Raw genomic sequence first — 18,757 nt, forward strand, 5'->3', positions numbered from 1 at the left:
CTCATTTAAAAGAAATGAAAAGCTACCCTTTTCCTGTCTCTCTTTCTCATTAACTCTCCTCTTCCTAGTGGGAAGAGGTTCAGTCAATAGGCAAAGTAACAAGCCAATAAGCATCAATGAACAAGACCTCTCTCTTCCTCTCATTGAGATCAAGTGATGGTGGGGTCTTCTTTTCTTGAATTTTTGTCCCCCCTCAATATGATATTATCCCCAACTTGACCTCAGTGGCTCCTAAACTATTTGTTGATTGTAAACTTAGACCTTGTGCTTTAGTCTGACAAGAGTACTAAGTGGTCCCAAAGACAAAAGCTATGACATACAGTAGTTACTGCAATGGCAGCCCACTTTTATAGGTGCATATAATCATCAGGTTGTGTGATTATATAACCTCCAATGGTTGAGTTCAAGTCATCAACCCAAGATTTTCGCCTATAACTCTGGGTGCTATGGATGTGGTTCAGGTGAGAAGGGTGTTGTTCCCTAAACATGATCCCATTTTTATTCCAAGATGCTTTGATGGGTCCTTGCTAAGTGCCTACAAGCTGATTCAAAGTCTGAAATTCAAAGTAAGAAGCCAGATGCAGTCAAGGCCGGCTGAAGGAGTTTCAGACTTTCTATTCAGACAGGAATAGATCTCAAAGGCCAGTACTCTGTTCCCTGCTTGGCCACTAGCTAAATGTGAGATTTCTAGGCTTCAGTTTTTGCATCTATAAATGATAAAGGTGAATTAGACAATTCCCCAAGCCCCTTTGTATTCTAAACTTTTATACTAATTGCCACTGAGAATCTCCAGGAGGTCAAAGATATTCTAACAAGGGTAAAGAATAGTGTCCTGGAACCATGGATCATTCTCCAGATGGAAAAGGCAAACCCGCATTCAGAAAGGAATCCCCTTCCCCAGTAGAGTTTTCATGTGCAGGGTTTCACAGGCAAGACAATGAGAACAGCTGTTGAAGGGGATCATGAATCTTGCCTGTTGTAAGTCCCTAAAGGCAATGAGCATGTTTTAAAACAAACATGCCTTGTTACAGCAAAGCTTGTGATGCACATTTCTTGGATTAAGTTCTTGAGATCTCTAAGTACAATACGCAAATAATACTAGTTGTATATCTTTTGCAATCTGGGAAATAGTAAAAAAAAAAAAAATAATAACTCTCTTTAGGCAAACCAACATATGGAGAGAAGGGCAGATGTACTTTTATGAAGCAGTTAGCCAAGTGGTTTAAGGTATGCCTTCTCAATGGAGAAAAAATTGTATTTATACTTGAACATTCCTTCTGAGGGGAAAGATGTTCTTGGTTATCATCTTTTCCAACTCCTTATCACAGACTTGCAATGAAAATGCTCATCCTTCAGGCTAAGTGATATATCCGTTTGCTTATACACATATTATTATAAATATGCTAATAACATTTTGCATTAATGCAGAGGGTGAAAGTACTTTATAAGAGATACTTTAGCTCATTAATCCTCAGGATATCCATGAAATAGCTAGGGGAAAGGGATGGTTTGCCAACTTTTTCAAAGGACAGGAAACTGGATGGTTTAAGCAGTTTGCTCAGATGGGTCAAATGAGCCCTGTGCAGGGCCTGATAGGACATTGGAATGCTGACTTCGAGTTTGGACAGGTTGACACTACCCTCCTCTCATAAAAAGATTGTGACCCACATTTGCAGTGATTCAGTGCTTTATTGTTCCACCCTTCTTGTCCGCCCTGGATCCTTCTAGCAGCCTCCAGCCCATGGCCATGGGAGCCACTGGAAATGGGGAAACAGCTGTAAGGTGAACTCAGGGAGTTTTTCCAAGCTTCACCTCCTCACCCTCTGCTTCACTCCTCTCAATGCGCCCATGTCCTTTAAATCTGCATCTCAGCTGACCTGCATGGTTTTACCCCATTTCAACTGAATGATCTCATTCTAATCTCATTTCTCCTTGCTTAATTTGAGGGCTTTTAAAAGATACAGCCCCTAAGAAATGTCCCCCTGCCCTCCACCTCCCACACTCAACCTGCAGACGAAGAGCACTAGATGCCACTGGGGCCTCCAGAATGTCACTGGTTATGACCTCAGCCTCAAATTCTGTCCAAGGAAGGAAAAGGGACAAATAGAAAGCCACTAAGTTAGTGACAACAAACCCTGGCTCCCTTGGAAGGCTGAAGTCCCCACCAGGATGACAGGGTCTCCTGAATGTTTCCAGGAAAACCTCAAAGAGCCCCTTCAGTTGGGCCGCCATAAGGCTGTAGAGAGGAAGTTACCATGAGGGCGGTGTAGGTGTAGGGATAGTGGTAGGCCAGGTAGCAGACATCCTCGGCATGCGGGAAGGTGACGGCAAAGGTGAGGGTGTAATAGCACTTCCCAGACTCTGCCCCTGTGATGGCTGCGCTCTGGCGATAATGATTCCTACAAGAGAAAGGAGAAGAGAAGAGAATGAGGGAAAGGTGGGGAAAACAGTCATTTAGGGTTCGAGATGCCATAAACCTTTAGTGTTATATACTAGCAAGACGTCCTTCACATGAAACACTTGGTGAGCAGAATTTAGAAAACGGAGAAATAGAGAAGTGAGCTTACTGCCAGGTCATGAGCCCAAATCAGCAACATCTAGGCTAATCCATCTGTCTCCTAATTGTGGCATCTATGCCATAGGCCTTTCCTTGCTGTGTCTGAAAATGAAGGCTATAGAGTCACTGAACCAGAAAACAGAGGAAAATGTGAATTGTTCTGTTCTTCCTGGGATTTTATTATAGACATATTTTATTACCCAAATCTGGGTTCCTCAACCTCTGCCTCTCTCCAGATAACACAGAGTCTGGCTTCTCCTTTCCTTTCTGCCTGCCAGATGGTTTATTAGCAATCACTACTCTATACAGAGTTCCAACTCAACACAATGTATGTTATCTTGTTATCACTGTAACAACCCATTGTGTGGATGAAAGAACAAAAGCTTAGAAAAATCCATTTGTCAAAGGTCAAAAGGCTAGTAAGTGGCCAATACAGGACTCAAACCCAGATCTGCCTGCAAGGCCTTTGTTCTTTCCACTACACAATACTTTCTTCCCAAAGGAAAACGTTTGTCACCCCAAATGTGGTTCAGCTCCTTACAGCTTGAGAATGCACATTTTCCTTTGTCAAAGGTGAAGAACCAATGTTGACACTTCAGAGAACAGTATCAAAGTAATTTGCACCCAGAAGTACATTCCAAGCAATATTTTCCCCATATGCTGCCAGTTAACGCTTCCTCCTTGCCTCTTGATGCTGAGACAGCTGTGCAGGCTTTCCTGAGAAATGTTATCATCAAGGCTGCATTATAATGCAAAATACACCGGGACACCAAAATATGTAATTCCACCTTTGAACATTTACAACGCTGGCTTTCTTGTCCGTTGTGCTTTGGGGTTTCATTGGGGGAAAGGGTGGGGAGAGGGAAGAAACAGCAGATAATTATTCTGTGCGTTCTTGCAAATATAAAAAATATGGATTATTCTTTTCTGCCTTTTTTGCTACCCTCATGACACCTCCCACCAAAGCAAAAAAAGATCAAGTGAGCAAAAAGGAAGAAATAGAAAATCTACTGTCTGGTTTTGTGGTTTTTTCAATATTCATAAAACTAAGAATGGGAGTAAGGGAAATTGGTAGTTCCACGGACTATGACCTATCAGGCTATACACCTCTTTTGCATCAGCTTCTGCCAACATGGCACCCTGGATCCTCGGTCATCCTAGAGAAAGAAGGAAATCCCCAACGATGTACCAGCTTTTCAGCATCCTATTAATAGGACCCATATCCTTTGTGACTACAGGACTAGAAACTTCAAAAAGGCAACTTTCTTTTTGTTTTTCCTTGACCGCACTGCTCTGCATGCAGGATATTAGTTCCCTGACCAGGGACTGAACCTGCGCCCGCTTCAGTGGAAGCAGAGTCTTAACCACTGGATCACCAGGGAAGTCCCCAAAAAGGCATCTTTACCCATGGTGCCATCTGGATCTTGCTACCTAATTGAGTCTATTTTCTCCAGATTTCCCCAAAGTTCTATAATTTCTCCGGAGCTAAGGCTCTCATTATTAGCAAGTATGTAAAGAAGCAGATGGTAACTCAGAAAGCATGCAAACCACATATGCTCTACCTTTATCCACTCTGATTTCAAGGTTCCACTGCAAGCACACATTCAGTTTACACCTAGCTGAACCTAGTCAATTACACCTCTCTTCTAAGTGAAATGAGCCAGTCAACATTTTGGTCAAATTGTCAACATTTTGACAACCAATCAGAATGTGGAATAGAGCTTCACATGCATGAGTGTGAAAACACACACGCCACACATATATATTCATAAAGGTAAAGGCAGGTGGAAACATACATCTAGTGCCTTGCCATCCCCAAGTTTTTCACCTACATGCAGTGGAGACAGAGCCTGCATCTTTCCTCAAGATTAATAAGATGCCCCCGAGGCCAGTGGGGGTGGTCTCATCTGACATGAGCCTTGCTTGTTTTTAGGCTTCCCACTGTACTAAGTACACTGAAGTCACATCACAGGCACATTCATCCTAAGCAAATTCTATGCTACCCCACCAGCCACCAGAGAGAACAAGAGAGAGAGTAAAAATAAGAATATGAAATTCCCATCCCTAGGCTCTTTCCACCATTCAGACCAAAACTGGACTCCAGGCAGGGAACAGCTACAGTGAAATGGAGAGAGAAATATAACAGAATAATTTTTAGCTTTTGAGTTTCTGTGGGCCAAGTTTCTAGTGATGTAAGGAAAGTTTAGAATGGTAGTTTGGGCTATAAAATCTACTTCCTCACCCTCCCAGCACACACACACACACACACACACACACACCTGTTGTACACACACCCTTGCTGTAGCTTCATGGGCAAGATTGTCGTGGGCAAGACTAAAAGCTCCCCACTAATAATCCAGCCCTCTTCAGGATGGTTGCTGATGGCTGGAATTTAAGAAAAATGAAAATCACCTCATTTAGGATGAGTTTCAGCTAAAGGAGATTCATTTGCAACCCTAATCCAGGGTCTACACTGTAGGTAAAACTAAAGCAAACGTCAGGCTTCCCCACTGGAGTCTCCTGGTGGCCGCATTGTAGTAGGAGAGTCCCGGAGATGACTCCACCTCTAGCAAAGCTTTCGTCTTCAGAAACCTTTAAACTTTCCCAAGATCACCTTCTTCAAAGTGAAGTGTTCCATAAATCTCCAAAGTGAAACACTTGACTTGCTACAATTAGATCTGTCCATGATAAAGTGAGATCCTATCAAGTTCTTTTTGTTTTCCCAATTATGATATGAACATACTGAGGGATGTTTGCAAGGCAGTAACATTCATCCTTTATATTTCAAGTGGTTCCCATGTTCTTCCTTTGTATGGAAATGCTTTCCTTCTTCCTCATTTAGCCAACTCTTCTTCCTCCTTCAAGACTCAACACAAGTGTTTCCCCTTTCAGGAAGCCTTCCCCAATATCCGCCCTTTACATAATTCTTATCATATTGTGCCTCTCCCTCACTGCCCATGCTTTATGGCAGGGATTATGCTTATTTGCCTGTGTATCTTCAAGCTTGGCATAGTACCTGGACTTAGCAGCTGTTCAACTAAGGCCTGTAGAATAAATGGACCTAAGACTCTAGAAGTAATGATTAGAATACTTGGCATATCTTATCTCTAATCCTAATTATATCCTTTCAAGGTATTATTATGCACACTCTACAGACTGGGAAAATTGAGATGTTAAGTGTCTTGAGGAACTCCACACAGCAAGCGCAATAAACAGGATTCAACCCTAGGTGTGGGCTTACCCCAAAAACAAGATTTTTTTTCATTTTATCACCTGTCTCATAAGAATGGATAAAAGGACAAGAGGTCTTTGGGTTTAATTCAGCAAATAAGAATTTGAAGTTTTGGTTTTCATAAATCAGGGATACCTATAAACCTGAAGTCTAAAATAACAGAAGGAATGTAAAATAATCCAGATGAGAGCTAGTAAGAAAATTATTCATACCACTATGATTCTTCATATCACTGGTATTTGATGCCACTAAGAAGCTTTTACTAATTACTAGTAATTGCTAACATTCACTGAACATCCACTATGCACCAGACACTGTTGTAAGATTTCCATGTGCTTTATCTCATTTCACTTCATCCTCAGCACAGATTTATCAAGTAGATACCATTATTATCCCCTTTTACTGATGAGGAATCTGAAGTTGAGAGAGGCTGGAATAATTTGCCCCAAGGCCACATCATTAATGAGTGGTAGAAGTTTCACTCCAGAAACTTTCTCTCCTTGATCTGCTCTTCTAGGTGGAGAAGAAGCCTGGTGAAAATCAAGTGTGCTCTCAAATATGCCAGATCCTAGATGCATGTTGGGTCAAAGATGATATGGATAGATCAGCCATTCATTCCACAGTTAAAAGGCTCCCCTTTGCTTTTCCATTCCCTCAACAATTTATCCTCGGAAAGGTCTGCACTTTTAAAATCATAAAGCTTTCAATGAAGCAAGGAGCAAAGTACACAAATGCATGGTTATGGACTCAGTCTTCTTCCATTTGTACATTAAAATATGCTGAGAAGTCATTTTTTTAAATTTTATCTTCGGGAAGTTTTTTTTATTCTGTGTGTGCATGAAAGAAGCAAATGCCAAGATAGAGAGTGAATTCGATAACCTTATAATGACGATGGCTCTGTTTAACATGGGAGCATCATTTCACTTAATAAGGCAGGGTAGTCAAGTCACCAGGCTGCCCTGTGTCTGCAGAGTTTCTAATATTCTGTATAGCACCAAATCTCTCTCCTGAGATCCCTGGGAAGGATGCATGATGGCAGGGCTCTTGTATGACATTCATCTTCATGAGTGAACTGTTCACTCTCCTCTCACGAGCAGAGATAAATGTCAGAAGAGATCGGCTGTTACGTATTACATGGCCACTCTGAGCCTGCAGCTTCCCTCCCTCTGCCCTTCAGCACCAAAATTACTTTAGACCAGAGCTGGAAGAAAATTCAAAAAGGTGTGAGGCTGTGTACATTAGAGGGAGAAGCAGACCGCGGGGAAGTAAATAAAGCAGAAACTAAAACAGTCCTTGCCTACTTTTACAAGAGGCATGGAAAAATAAGCCTGCCCATTTCTGTTCTTCCCTCTGGAGGATCCCTTTTGATTTTCTGGCTTAGGGATCTGCCAGGTGGGTGGGCGAGGGGGTGGGATGGGGGGGGAGGAGGTACCCCAGGGGAGGGGCAAGAAGGTCAGATCTACTGAACACAGGGAGAAGACATTAGAATTTCTCTTTAAATTTATTATGATCTAATAAGGAAGAAAGAAAGTTGTCTAAGATTTAATATGGGGATGGACAACGCTGCCCTTATGCTGTCCAAGTCAAGCTGCTATGATGAATAATTATAAAACAAGCTAGATTACATTATAGCAGTCTTATCCATTCTTCTCTGTTGTTTTCCAGGGCTGGAATATGAAAAATACATTACATTTTATATCTATGGTTTTCATATGTCAGGTAGTTTAGTATCGATTGCTGTACAGTAGGCTTCCTGAGGGAGGGATGAGAATAGCTTACCATCTCTCTCATTCTTTAGATTTTAGCTTCTGGCAAGGTATTTAAACTTGCAGAAGCCTTCTCTAGTGGATTTACAGATTATATTATCTAAATTAAACTAAACCCTGCAATATAGATAATTAGTTTTTTCTAAATTCTGCTTGGAATTCAGAGATTGATAAAAATATTACATTTTAAACAAAAATGACTGAGAAAATGGATGATAATATTACATTTTAAACAAAAATGACCGAGAAAATGAAAGAATTGACATGGCCTACCTCCTACCTTAATATTAGCTCTTTCTCAAGAATTCTTATTTGTGTAAAAATTATCTAATTAGATCGGAGAAGTTAACCACAATTTTTCAAAATTAGCCAAAAGGCAATTTACAACTATATTTTTCATGGTAAACCTTAAGGGTATAGGATGCCCCAAGTTACCAATAGTAAAAAAAATATATAACAATTTTACATTTAAAATTTAAAGATTTAAATTTAAAATTATTTCTTTCATCTTTTCCCCATGACTTAAACCTCTAAACTTTCTGCATGTTTTCTAGTATGCATAATATGTTAGTATAGTAAGGCGTGTATAATTGATTTTTTAAAATTATGAACAATTCTATATTAAAAGTACATGGATTAGTGTATCTTATCAAAATAGTTTGGAGATCACTTTCTAAGTGATGATGTTCGGACCCACAAATCAGTCAGCCCACCTCCTTAACTGATCACTGTTTCTATCACTTTTTGAAGGAAATGGATATCCCATTCTTTCTGAGTACTCTTTTCTTTCACCCTCCCATAGATATACTCAGGTACTATGGTTCTCTCCACAATAAGCACCCTGGCACCCCCTTTAGAACATGGTACTAAATATAAGAATGTAATAGAAATAAGACTTCTGAGTTCCTGATGACATACTGGAGACAAAGAAATAGGAGGTAAATTTCTCCCAAATTAATACATTAGAGAGCATAAAATCAGGGATGAAGCCAAAAAATCTCCAAAAGCAGATCAACTCAAAGATTGTGATGGGTAAAAGAGAGAAATAAATACATTGTATAATCTAAGGCATTCTATGGTAGGGAAAGGCACTCTGATTTGCGGTTGAATAGAGATACACATAATCTATCTATCCTGTTGTTAGATCACATTATTGGAAATATGTTAACACTGTGCGGTGAATTGGTGTAAAACAAACTATGTTATAATGTAGCAATCTTATCCATTCATCTCTGTTGTATTCATGGCTGGAAGATGAAAAATGAATTACATTACGCATTCATGGTTTTCATGTTACCCCTCTGTTACTCTTTAATCACATAACAACTGTCTTGTTAATGAATCTAAAAGCTATTAACATTAACATTGGCATTCTTTAGGCCAAGGCTCTGCTTTGGGATGTTTGATTTCTTCCTTTTCATCTTGGCAGATTCTAAATCCCCTTAAGCCCACGCCTTATCCCCCACCTCCAAGGAAGCAGCCTCCAGGGAGGGCTATTCCCCCCCTCCCCCAGAGGATGCCGAATGTTAGGTTTGTCCAATCTCTTACTAACCTCCAGATCCAATCCCACTGCAAGCTGGGTCTTTCATGTTTATTTAGAATTACTATTTCTCGAGGACACTAAAAGTTATTCTTGACACATCAAAGTCCAAATTTATTCTTCCATTATTTTCCCCTACAGCTGTGGTCACTATCACCTTGAGATGATTTTAGTCTCAATCTCTTTGGACCATAAGAGGATTCTGAGAGTCTGTAGATAGGTGGGTCAGAAAGTCATTGCTATGGAAAACCCAACAACATTGTATGGCTTTGCTACTGTTCTGAAGAATATAAGGAAAATACTACCCAGGTCCATATTCTAATACATTCAAGACTAAAGACTGCTGACTCTTTCATTACAAACTGTTAGCCCATCTCTGTGCTTTATAGACTATCCTTACTTCTATGGTGATGATTGCCCTTGTGCCTGATAGAGCAACAAGATTCTTGACCTTCCTATCTGTCAATGCTCCTGTCCTTACAGTCTCAAAAACCAAGAGGCATAAGCATTTTTACTTTTTCTTTTTGATATTTGCAACTATCCTGAACTCAAGAATGCCTGAGAATATTTTTAGGGGCCTCCTGTAATCTCAGAAAGAGATATAAATTACTTTATCCAAGAAAATAAGTACTAGCCTATCAGTTTTTTATAAGAAACCAGCAACAAGCTAATAATTAGCTACATAGTTTCTACCTGTCCACACTCCCTATAATTTTACTTGTCTTATGAATTTGTATTTTATATTCTATCAAAGGAAAATGCACAAATAAGCAATTTATGGGTCTGGAATGCATGCATGTATTTTATCAAAATATATGGATAATTCAAATTTCATTACAACTCTACAGGATAAATTGATGAAAGTGGCTACTGATCAAGAGTTGAAGATGAATTCTGAAAATACCTTTCTCTTCTATTTTTTCCAAAATTTATCTTTCTGTGGAGGAACAGTTACTTAAGTATATTTCTCACATATTCATGTTTATCTGCTTTGGAAGACTGAAGCATGGGATGGATAAGAATAATTTAGAATATCTCACACTTTTTGTTCACTGGGACCGATGGAAACAGGAAAAGAACTGAAGCTTGATGCACTAATCATAGATTGAGTCTATATAATAATATCCAACAGTAAGGTCTAAAGGTTTTAAGGTGTTTAAATAAGAATAGATGACTTTTCAGAAAATCAAAAGATATTTCTTGAGGTCTACTGTGGGTGCCATTTAACACGCTTAGGCTTCTGAAGGACAGAGCATTTGCCATTGGAAGAGTGACAAGTACAGCAGACAAGCACAGATTGCTCAGGTTTATAAGATTAACATGGAGAAGCAGGAAATTGAGAGAGAACAAAAGAGCAAAGGAAGCTAACAACACTCTAACTTACTTGTAATAACAGATTTCATAGCCTGTCCGTACCCAGGCAGGTCTGCCAAGAAGAGCCTCCTTCACAGAATACAGAGTTGGCTGCATCCCTACACAAAATAAAGGCAGGATTAATCCATTAGGTGGGGGGGGGGGGATAAAAAAGGAGAGCTGTGGTAGGTTGAATAATGGCCCTCAAAGATACCCAGGTTTAATCCATGAAAGCTGTATATTAACCTTATATGACAAAAGGGACTGTGTAGATATGATTAAATTAAGTATCTTGAGATGGGGAGATTATCCTGGTGGGCCCTAAATTCAATCACACATGTCTGTCCAAGAGGGAGGTAGAGAGAGGTTTGACTACAGAGGAAAAGCAATGTGGCCAAAGCAGAGAGATTTGAAGATGATATGCAGCTGACTTTGCAGATGGAAGAAAGGGCCATGAGCCAAGGAATGTGAGGAACATACCTCTAAAAGCTGGAAGAGGAAAGGAAACAAATAATCCCCTAGAATGTCCAGAGGAAGCATGGCCTTTCCAACACCTTGACTTAAGACCAGTGAAACTGATTTGGGACTTGTGGACTCCAGAACTGTAAGAGAATATATTTGTCTTCTTTGAAGCCACAAAATGTGTGACAATTTGTTACAGCCACTGCATCAAGTGAATACAAGAGTCAAGGCTTACCTTTTCTCTTTCTATACCAGCAAGAGTCTATTTAATCAGTACAAAATAGAGGTAATGTCCTATGCTCGGACCTGGAGCTACGGGGAATATTTTTTCCTTACTCAGAGCCACTAATACATTAGTATGTGAGCAATAACAAGCAGAATTTACCATTTCTAGAAACATTCAAAATAAATATGGGCTACTAGTCAGTCATTGTCCCTCGAACGTCTCCTCTAAAATTGCCACAGGTATTCAGGAGAATTTAAACTTTCTCCAGAGTTTTCTGAGAGTGTAAATCAGTGTTGTCCAATGGAATTGTGCCGTTTGCCTGTCTGTGACAAATATCAACAGATCAATACATTTGCTCCTATGGGATTTAGGAGGTGGAGAGAAGGAATAAATGAGAGGGCTCACTGGCCTCAAAAAGTTGAAGGTGGGGCAAGGGAGGCAGGAAGCGGTGGAAAGTTATGTGAGGTATTAACATTTCATAGCAGAGGGAGAGTTTCAAGCTTCCCCTCCCATAGTAGCAATTTACCATAGGTTGGCGGCTGTCTTGCCATACCTGGCAACCAAAACATGTCAGCCCAACTTCAAACCCTTTGCAACCCAAGCAGGGCTTCTGATAATAATTCAAGCACTCAAAAGTGACATCGTTTTTGGTGTTATTGAGAAAGTCTCTATTTCCCAAGAGCTCATACCGTAATTGAACTGGCTGTTGGCCTTCTCACAGTTGATAATGTTGAAGCGATAAGGGACCGCATCCCTCATACCGCTCACCTTGAAGTAGAACCACTGCTGGTGCTGCGTGCTATTCACATCAGCATTGATCAGTAAGTCGTACTCCAACCTGCAAAGTCAGAAGCAAGATCAGAGGGTTAAAAGCCTTTAAGAGAACTTCCAACACTGAGAAATCTACACATCTCAGGTTGTGGATGACAGATGTAAGATCCAGGATCTTGGTTGGCTGGTAAGTTATAGTTGTCATCCTTATCTCACAATATTGGACAGAGGCTTTAGAAATTTAAGGAGGGGGGATCAGTGTCCTGGTATTAGAAGAGTCAGTTATACAATTATAGCCTATCTTTTTATTAAATGGTAATGAAGTTTCTGTCCAGCTGGAAAAATGCAAGTGTGCTATATCCCAGAGAAAATGTGGTCACATCTGGTTGGATATGCCATTACTATTTGATGTTAGACATGACTTTTGAGCATCAGTCTCCTCAAATGAAAAATAGAAATAGTGTCTAGGGACTTCCCTGGTGGCACAGTGGTTAAGAATCCACCTGCCAATGCAGGGGACATGGGTTCGAGCCCTGGTCGGGGAAGATCCCACATGCCGTGGAACAACTAAGACCATGCGCCACAACTACTGAGCCAGTGCTCTAGAGCCTGCGAGCCACAACTACTGAGCCTGCGTGCCACAACTACTCAAGCCCGTGCTCCTAGAGCCCATGCTCCACAACAAAGAGAAGCCACCGCAATGAGAAACCTGCACACTGAAATGAAGTGTAGCCCCTGCTGGCCGCAACTAGAGAAAGCCCGAACGCAGCAACAAAGACCCAACACAGCCGTAAATAAATAAATTAATTAATTAATTTAAAAAAAAGAAACGGTGCCTAAACTTGCAGTACTGTTTGTAAAGATTAAGTAGTATGATATATGTAAATCCCCAGCAAGGCAACAAACATGAATTAGACTAGCAATGAAAGATTTCTCTGTTTGTTTTTTCCCTTTTTAACTGATTTAGTTTACATGAAGTAAAGTACACAGATCTTCAATGTACAGCTCAACGAGTTTAAGCAAATTCATCTGGATACACCTGTGTGACAACTCCCTGGATCAATATGTAGAACAGTTCCGGCACCCCAGAAAGTCCTCATGTGTCCCCACCCAATCACTATGTGGCCAAAAAATTACTTTTTCAAGCTTGAGCAACAGAATTAGCAATGAAGCTTTGACTTAAACATTATCATCAGGATATTTCATTTTCAAAAGTATTCTTATCCCATCCCCTTGGAATGCTCTTTGAGTTGCTCTTCTAGAAAGGGCAATGGTTTTGCCCTGATTCATTCATACTCTCCTACTCTGGCCCTCTGATTAAATGGCAGTGTATAGTGAGATTTGTGGAAGGGGAGAGCTTTGTTGAAGCCGTAGCAGAGCAGATGGTGTCCTACCCCTCCCATCATCACTATAAGCAACACACTCTAACCACTGAACTCACCACACAATGAATGAAGCTATAGTTGGCACTATAGGGACACTCATGAGAACAATTCCAGGAAGTCTGTGACCCTCAAATTGTCTGCTATGCCCACAATGCTCTCTCCAAAAAGTGATCATAAAAAATCCTTGCCTGTAAGTAGGTTTGTTTTCTGTCATTTGACTCTGTCACCCAGACCACAACTGATGAGTTTAGGATTCTACACTCTGGCCAAAGGCAGATATAAAGAGAAAGACCTGAGTAAGACCAGGAGCTTAGGCACATCCTGGACTGCTCATTGTCTCACTAGGAGATTCCTAATTAGGTCTTCCCTCCTGGATCCTTGGAACATGATAAAGGAAGAGAGTAAATAATAAAAGCAGGAGTTGTAGGAAGAAGAAGCTGAGATAGCAAGCAAGAAAGAGAAGGAGGCTGAGGAGGAATCTTAACATGCCTGCCTTTCCCTTCTCCATCCCAAACAGCTCCACTTGTATTTGTTATATGTTGGGCTTCCATGAAATATTTCATGTACCAAAAAAAATTACTTACCACTCACCACGTCCCAAAAAGGGAAAACTTCGAAAATGTCTCCTTGGGGGGGATACAAAACAGGGCTGAGCCATACTGAGTATGGTCCCTGCAGCTTTCTTTACTTACTCACGCACTTGGATGGCTTTGCGAAGATTTCCAGACTCAAACTTGGAGAAGAACCGTAAGCAGTCAGAAGTGGTGTCTTGCAAAGGCCTGTAATGAAATAGAGAAGCTTTGAACACGGGACTTATTGCTATTCTTGGGCACAGTTTAACATTTCTTAGAGATAAGCTTTCTCTTACAGATCTTTAACCCGAATTTTCACTGTGTTGATTTTAGGAGAAGGAATGGATTACTAACTTAAAATATTCTTAGGCTCATGCCATTAAAAGGATATTCTATACTCCCACCCCCCTCATTCCACTGATGTTCAAGACCACCTACCAAGGCTCATCTAGACTGAAGACAACTTTATTTATAATATCGCTTGGCTGGATGAGCCTCCGGACATCCTCAAATATTTTGATCCTGGAAAGGAAAATTGGAAACATTTTAAGGGTTGGCCCTCACTCCTTACCCCATTCATCCTATGGTCATGTGGGAAGGGCCTTGGGACTCATCAGAGAATTATGAAAGAAAAATGTAATAATGCTCCAACCTTGAGCTGAATGAGTACAACAAGCACCACCCCTCTTTCCTTTTCTTCTTTATCAAAAAATAAAACTACACTGAGCAGTAGGAATGTAGGAAGCAGTGATGCCAGGTTTTAGTTTTAGGAGGATTCTCTACTCAAAGGAGAGTTTTGTCAAGAGCATTTGGGCTGAGGGACTTTGAAGCCTCTGGTTGTGTGAATAAGTGGGCCCTCTGCACTAAGACAGTTTTGAAGGAGACATTAGGATTGCTGATGGTCTGGGAGGCTCCAATAAGCCTTTGAATTCTTGTGTCATTTATAGTCCTTGGTTCTGTTTGCTCCAGAAGACTATGGTCAATCTTCTCTCTGAGAAACACCAATATCTGGGAGATTTAAGTAAGAGGGAGGAAGGATACCTAAGGGATATTTCAGATTCCCTCCTTGAATTTCCAATCCAGGTCTCTGGGGCGGGGAGGGGTAGGAGAAGGGGGAGGGAAGGTCAAAATGAGGCCTAGACTCAGGGGGAAGATGTCCTGTACAGTGGGGAGCTGTTGCTGGGCCAGCCCCTGTGGTGTGTCTCTCAGGAACTTGAGCATGGAGATAAGGTCAGAGGGGTGAGGTCAGAGATGTCAGCCAGGAGACCAAGTGGGAGCAGTTCTTGGGATCCACCATCAATTTGCTGATGAACTTGCTAATAAGTTAAGAAAACTTACCGCTATGCACACTTTGCTTCATAGACTTAGTGTATGCATACTTAGTATATTTTCTGGGAAAATAGTTTTCTCCTTGAGTTTAGTAATTTTCTTTTTAATCTCGCTATGCCTATCCAAAGGCAAAGCTCTGTTTCATGCATCCTGGGAATAATCCATCACACAACGTTTCTTCCCTGCAGGATGCATTTTTTTCCCTTACAATCCTCAGTGATGCAGCAAAACTATTCCCCAAGCCAAGTCAGGTTCTATAAGGTTGGGACTGTGGGATGGAGGTCCACCACCTCCTCTCATTAACAAGAGATCAGATTCCAGTTTGCAGTGAATGAGAAAAGTGATCCCAAATAATCCATACTTGTTTTTTCCTGAGAACCTTCCCTTAAGGAATGATCCCAGTATTTGGAGAAACTGGATAATCTTTCCCTTTTGTAGGATTTGCAATGGATACGGGGTAAGGGGTTGCATTAGAATCATCTAAGAAATTCTTTTTGTGGAAACGCATGTCTACCACCACCCTACCCTTGGCTCTGAAATGTCCTAGTAGGGAGGCAAGATTGTATATTTGGTGAAAATTTCCTTAAGGCTTTTAACACGCTCCTGACTAATGCTCACTTTCCTGAAGATAACAGAATTATCTGTACAAACCATTCCACCTACAAAAATACTAAAGAAGAAAAAATATATATAGCTCCCAAGTTAGTAGCACCATCACCTTTGGACTCCACATTTACGTTCCAACATGGACTGGGCAGAGAGAGGTGGACAATGTCCCCAGAAATCAGGAAATGCCATCATTGTGAAGTCAGACACAGATCTGGTTCTTCTAGCTTTGGCCATATAAAGATAGGGGTCATGGAAGGCGATATGCGTCGGATGTGTCTGCAGGAGCTTATCTATTAATTCAGCAGTTTCTCTAGGTCTAGTGGAATTGGAAAAGGAGGCACTTATCCTTGGGCAGGAAATCGCATCTATGTCCCAAGCATCCTCTTTGAAAGACGCCTGAATGTCTGAGATTTCACTTCCAGAAGAACCTATCCCAAGAACATTGGATTGTGCATTTTGGTATGGGTTAATTCCAGGTCCTTTTTTGGAGGTTAGATGTATGTTGGACCTCCCCATCTTCACTCTGCTCAGAAGGGAGGTCTGGACAGGGACTTCTCTTTCTTGTCCCCAGGAGATTTGGTCCTTATTCAAGCAAAGCCCTTTTGGGGAGGCAGCAGTCAGAATGTGGTGGTGATTGGCATACTGAGTCTCATCATAGTTCAAACCATCTCCAGGTTTGGACTCCAGTTCCTTCAGGTTAAAAGTGGAAAAGAATACGTCAGTGTTTCTTTCCAAGTAGAGAATACAATCTGATCCCTGCCCTCACTCTCTGGGCACAGAGCTAAGCATAAATCCTGTGCACTGGAAAACTTTTTCCAAGGCCAGTCAAGGAAAGACTAGGCTTCAAGAGTCAAAGAAATGGCAGAATCCTAGAAACGCACACTTGGAAGGGGCATTTGGTGGGGCTAGTATGAGTCTATGCAGTACATGAACGCCTCCTACAACACCCCCAATCATTCACAGTCTGGTTGGACGACTCATTTACAGAAGCTTCCCTGTATCCCAAGGTGGTTCCTTCTATTTGAGGATCATTCTGATTGTTTAAGAAAAATTCTTTTTTACTCTGAATTAAAATTTCCTTCCCTGAAACTTTTACCCACTGATGCCCTTCTGCTTTCTAGAGTGAAATACAATATGTCAACTCCCTTCTATAAGTGACTTAGCTTGTACCCTTAGATATGGCCAAATTCATGGTTTATTAAGAGTCATAAGAAAATAATGGAGGTCCAAAAGCAGGTCTAAATTTTGGTGGGAGAACAGCAGAAGAAGCAGCAGCAACCAGCCACTGGATTAACATGACCAGGTATAAGGTGCTTGATTTGCTTCTGCTAACAAAGAAACCCTAGAATCAGGCTGGTCACCTTCAGAAAGCCATCTCATACAACCATCCCACTCTCACAAGAGAACGATTAAATCACCATGAATTTTCACTTGCTTTCCCAGGACGTGAGAGTAGGGGACCTTGCCCACCAGACAACAGGCAGCAATGTGAACCTTCATCCTACTTCCTTCCGAGGTGATGGGTGTCAGATTGTATTGATAGGACCCTTGCATGCATCCTATCTCTGCCACCTTCTCACATTTTTGTTTAGCCTTTTACTTCCCTCTCAGAAAGATCCCAGAAGCAGATTGCTAAAGATGAGCAATGCTTTCCATCTGGAGACCAGTTTCGATTCCCAGGGTCTGCAAAGAACCCATTAGCATCACCGAGGAGTAGAACCACAGCATACATTCTACCTCAAAACTGCAGGAGAGCTCAAGACACATTGCCTTGTATTGCATCAGTTCCTCTTCAGGTCGATCAAGACCAGGTTTGGAGCTCAGCTTGTTCACATCTGTTTCCAAGTCATCATCCTACAATGGCACATTCAAAAAATATGTTACAATCAGGAGAGCCATCCTGAGAAATATCGAGACAAGCTACAGATGTGACTTTTCAGAATCCTGGGACACGGTTTCCTTGCCTCCAAGTTACAGTGCTAGCCTAGTCAAGGATAATTTAATATGTAAGGTTGTATTTTTTAAATACAAAGAAAGATTATAATTTTTCTCAGTGTTCATGTTAGTATTTATCAGCCTTCTTCATAAATAATTTATGTAAAATGAGATGAACTATGTAAACAATGAAGCACAATACCAAAGAATTGTTTTTATCTCATCACCACTGTCTTTGACATAACTGTAATTGTCGTACCTATTCATCTATCTACCTATTTAGGTCACTCTTTTCACAAACGTTTAATGAGCACCTACTATGAGTGGGCACTCTCCTAGGTACTAAAGACTCACTGATAATTGAACAGACCAAGGTCCATGATTCCATAGAACTTGCCTTCTAGTGAGAAAAGGAAGACAGTAAGAAAGCAAACAAATGAGCAAAGTAACTTCGAACAGTGATAAATGTCATGGGAAGAATGAGAGGTGGTGAAGTGATTGTGAGTGAGGCTGGGGTACAAAGAAGCTAAGGAGGTCACATTTTAACAATAACGGCCAACAAGGCAAAGACTTGGGGAAAGAAATTACTAACAGAAAAAGGAAAAAAAAGAAAGCAACTTAAATTTGCTTACAGAAAGAAGGTGGCTGAATGTATACACTCATATACAAGAATTTATATATATAACTGAATCACTGTTGTATAGCAGAAATTAACACATTATAAATCAATTATACTTCAACAAAATAAATTAAAAAAAAATTTTTTTAAATAGAAAGAAAGTGGCTGAAGCATAAAGAATAAGAGGAAGACTATAGGAGTCAAGATTCCAGAAGCAGGTATGATGCTTTGCCTTCCAGGCTCTGGGGAGGAGGTTGTAACCTCCTACTATACCTTTATCCCTTTGTACATTTAAAAGTTCACCGAGTCACCACCAGCCTTTTCTTCATTGGGCTGAATAATACCAGACCTTTTATTTCTTCTTCTAGATCATCATTTCATAATAGTTTAACAGTGATGGT

General features: G+C 40.7%; 1 protein-coding gene across 5 annotated transcripts in view; it reads right to left on the reverse strand.

Annotated features, from left to right (window-relative positions):
* Positions 1-18,757, reverse strand: part of AGBL1 (AGBL carboxypeptidase 1) — an 805,162-nt gene that overhangs the window by 591,832 nt on the left and 194,573 nt on the right. For 4 of the 5 annotated variants that reach the window (XM_059912527.1, XM_059912526.1, XM_059912529.1 and 1 more), the window contains exons 10-16: positions 17,540-17,656; positions 15,912-16,492; positions 14,303-14,386; positions 13,985-14,071; positions 11,826-11,974; positions 10,480-10,567; positions 2,255-2,399 (exon numbers count right to left, since the gene is read on the reverse strand). In XM_059912527.1, coding sequence (XP_059768510.1) covers positions 2,255-2,399; positions 10,480-10,567; positions 11,826-11,974; positions 13,985-14,071; positions 14,303-14,386; positions 15,912-16,492; positions 17,540-17,656 — 1,251 coding nt within the window. The remainder of the gene's footprint in view (positions 1-2,254; positions 2,400-10,479; positions 10,568-11,825; positions 11,975-13,984; positions 14,072-14,302; positions 14,387-15,911; positions 16,493-17,539; positions 17,657-18,757) is intronic. The other variant, XM_059912528.1, reaches the window with a different exon arrangement.

The sequence above is a fragment of the Balaenoptera ricei genome, chromosome 2, assembly GCF_028023285.1.
Source record: "Balaenoptera ricei isolate mBalRic1 chromosome 2, mBalRic1.hap2, whole genome shotgun sequence".
NCBI lineage: Eukaryota > Metazoa > Chordata > Mammalia > Artiodactyla > Balaenopteridae > Balaenoptera > Balaenoptera ricei.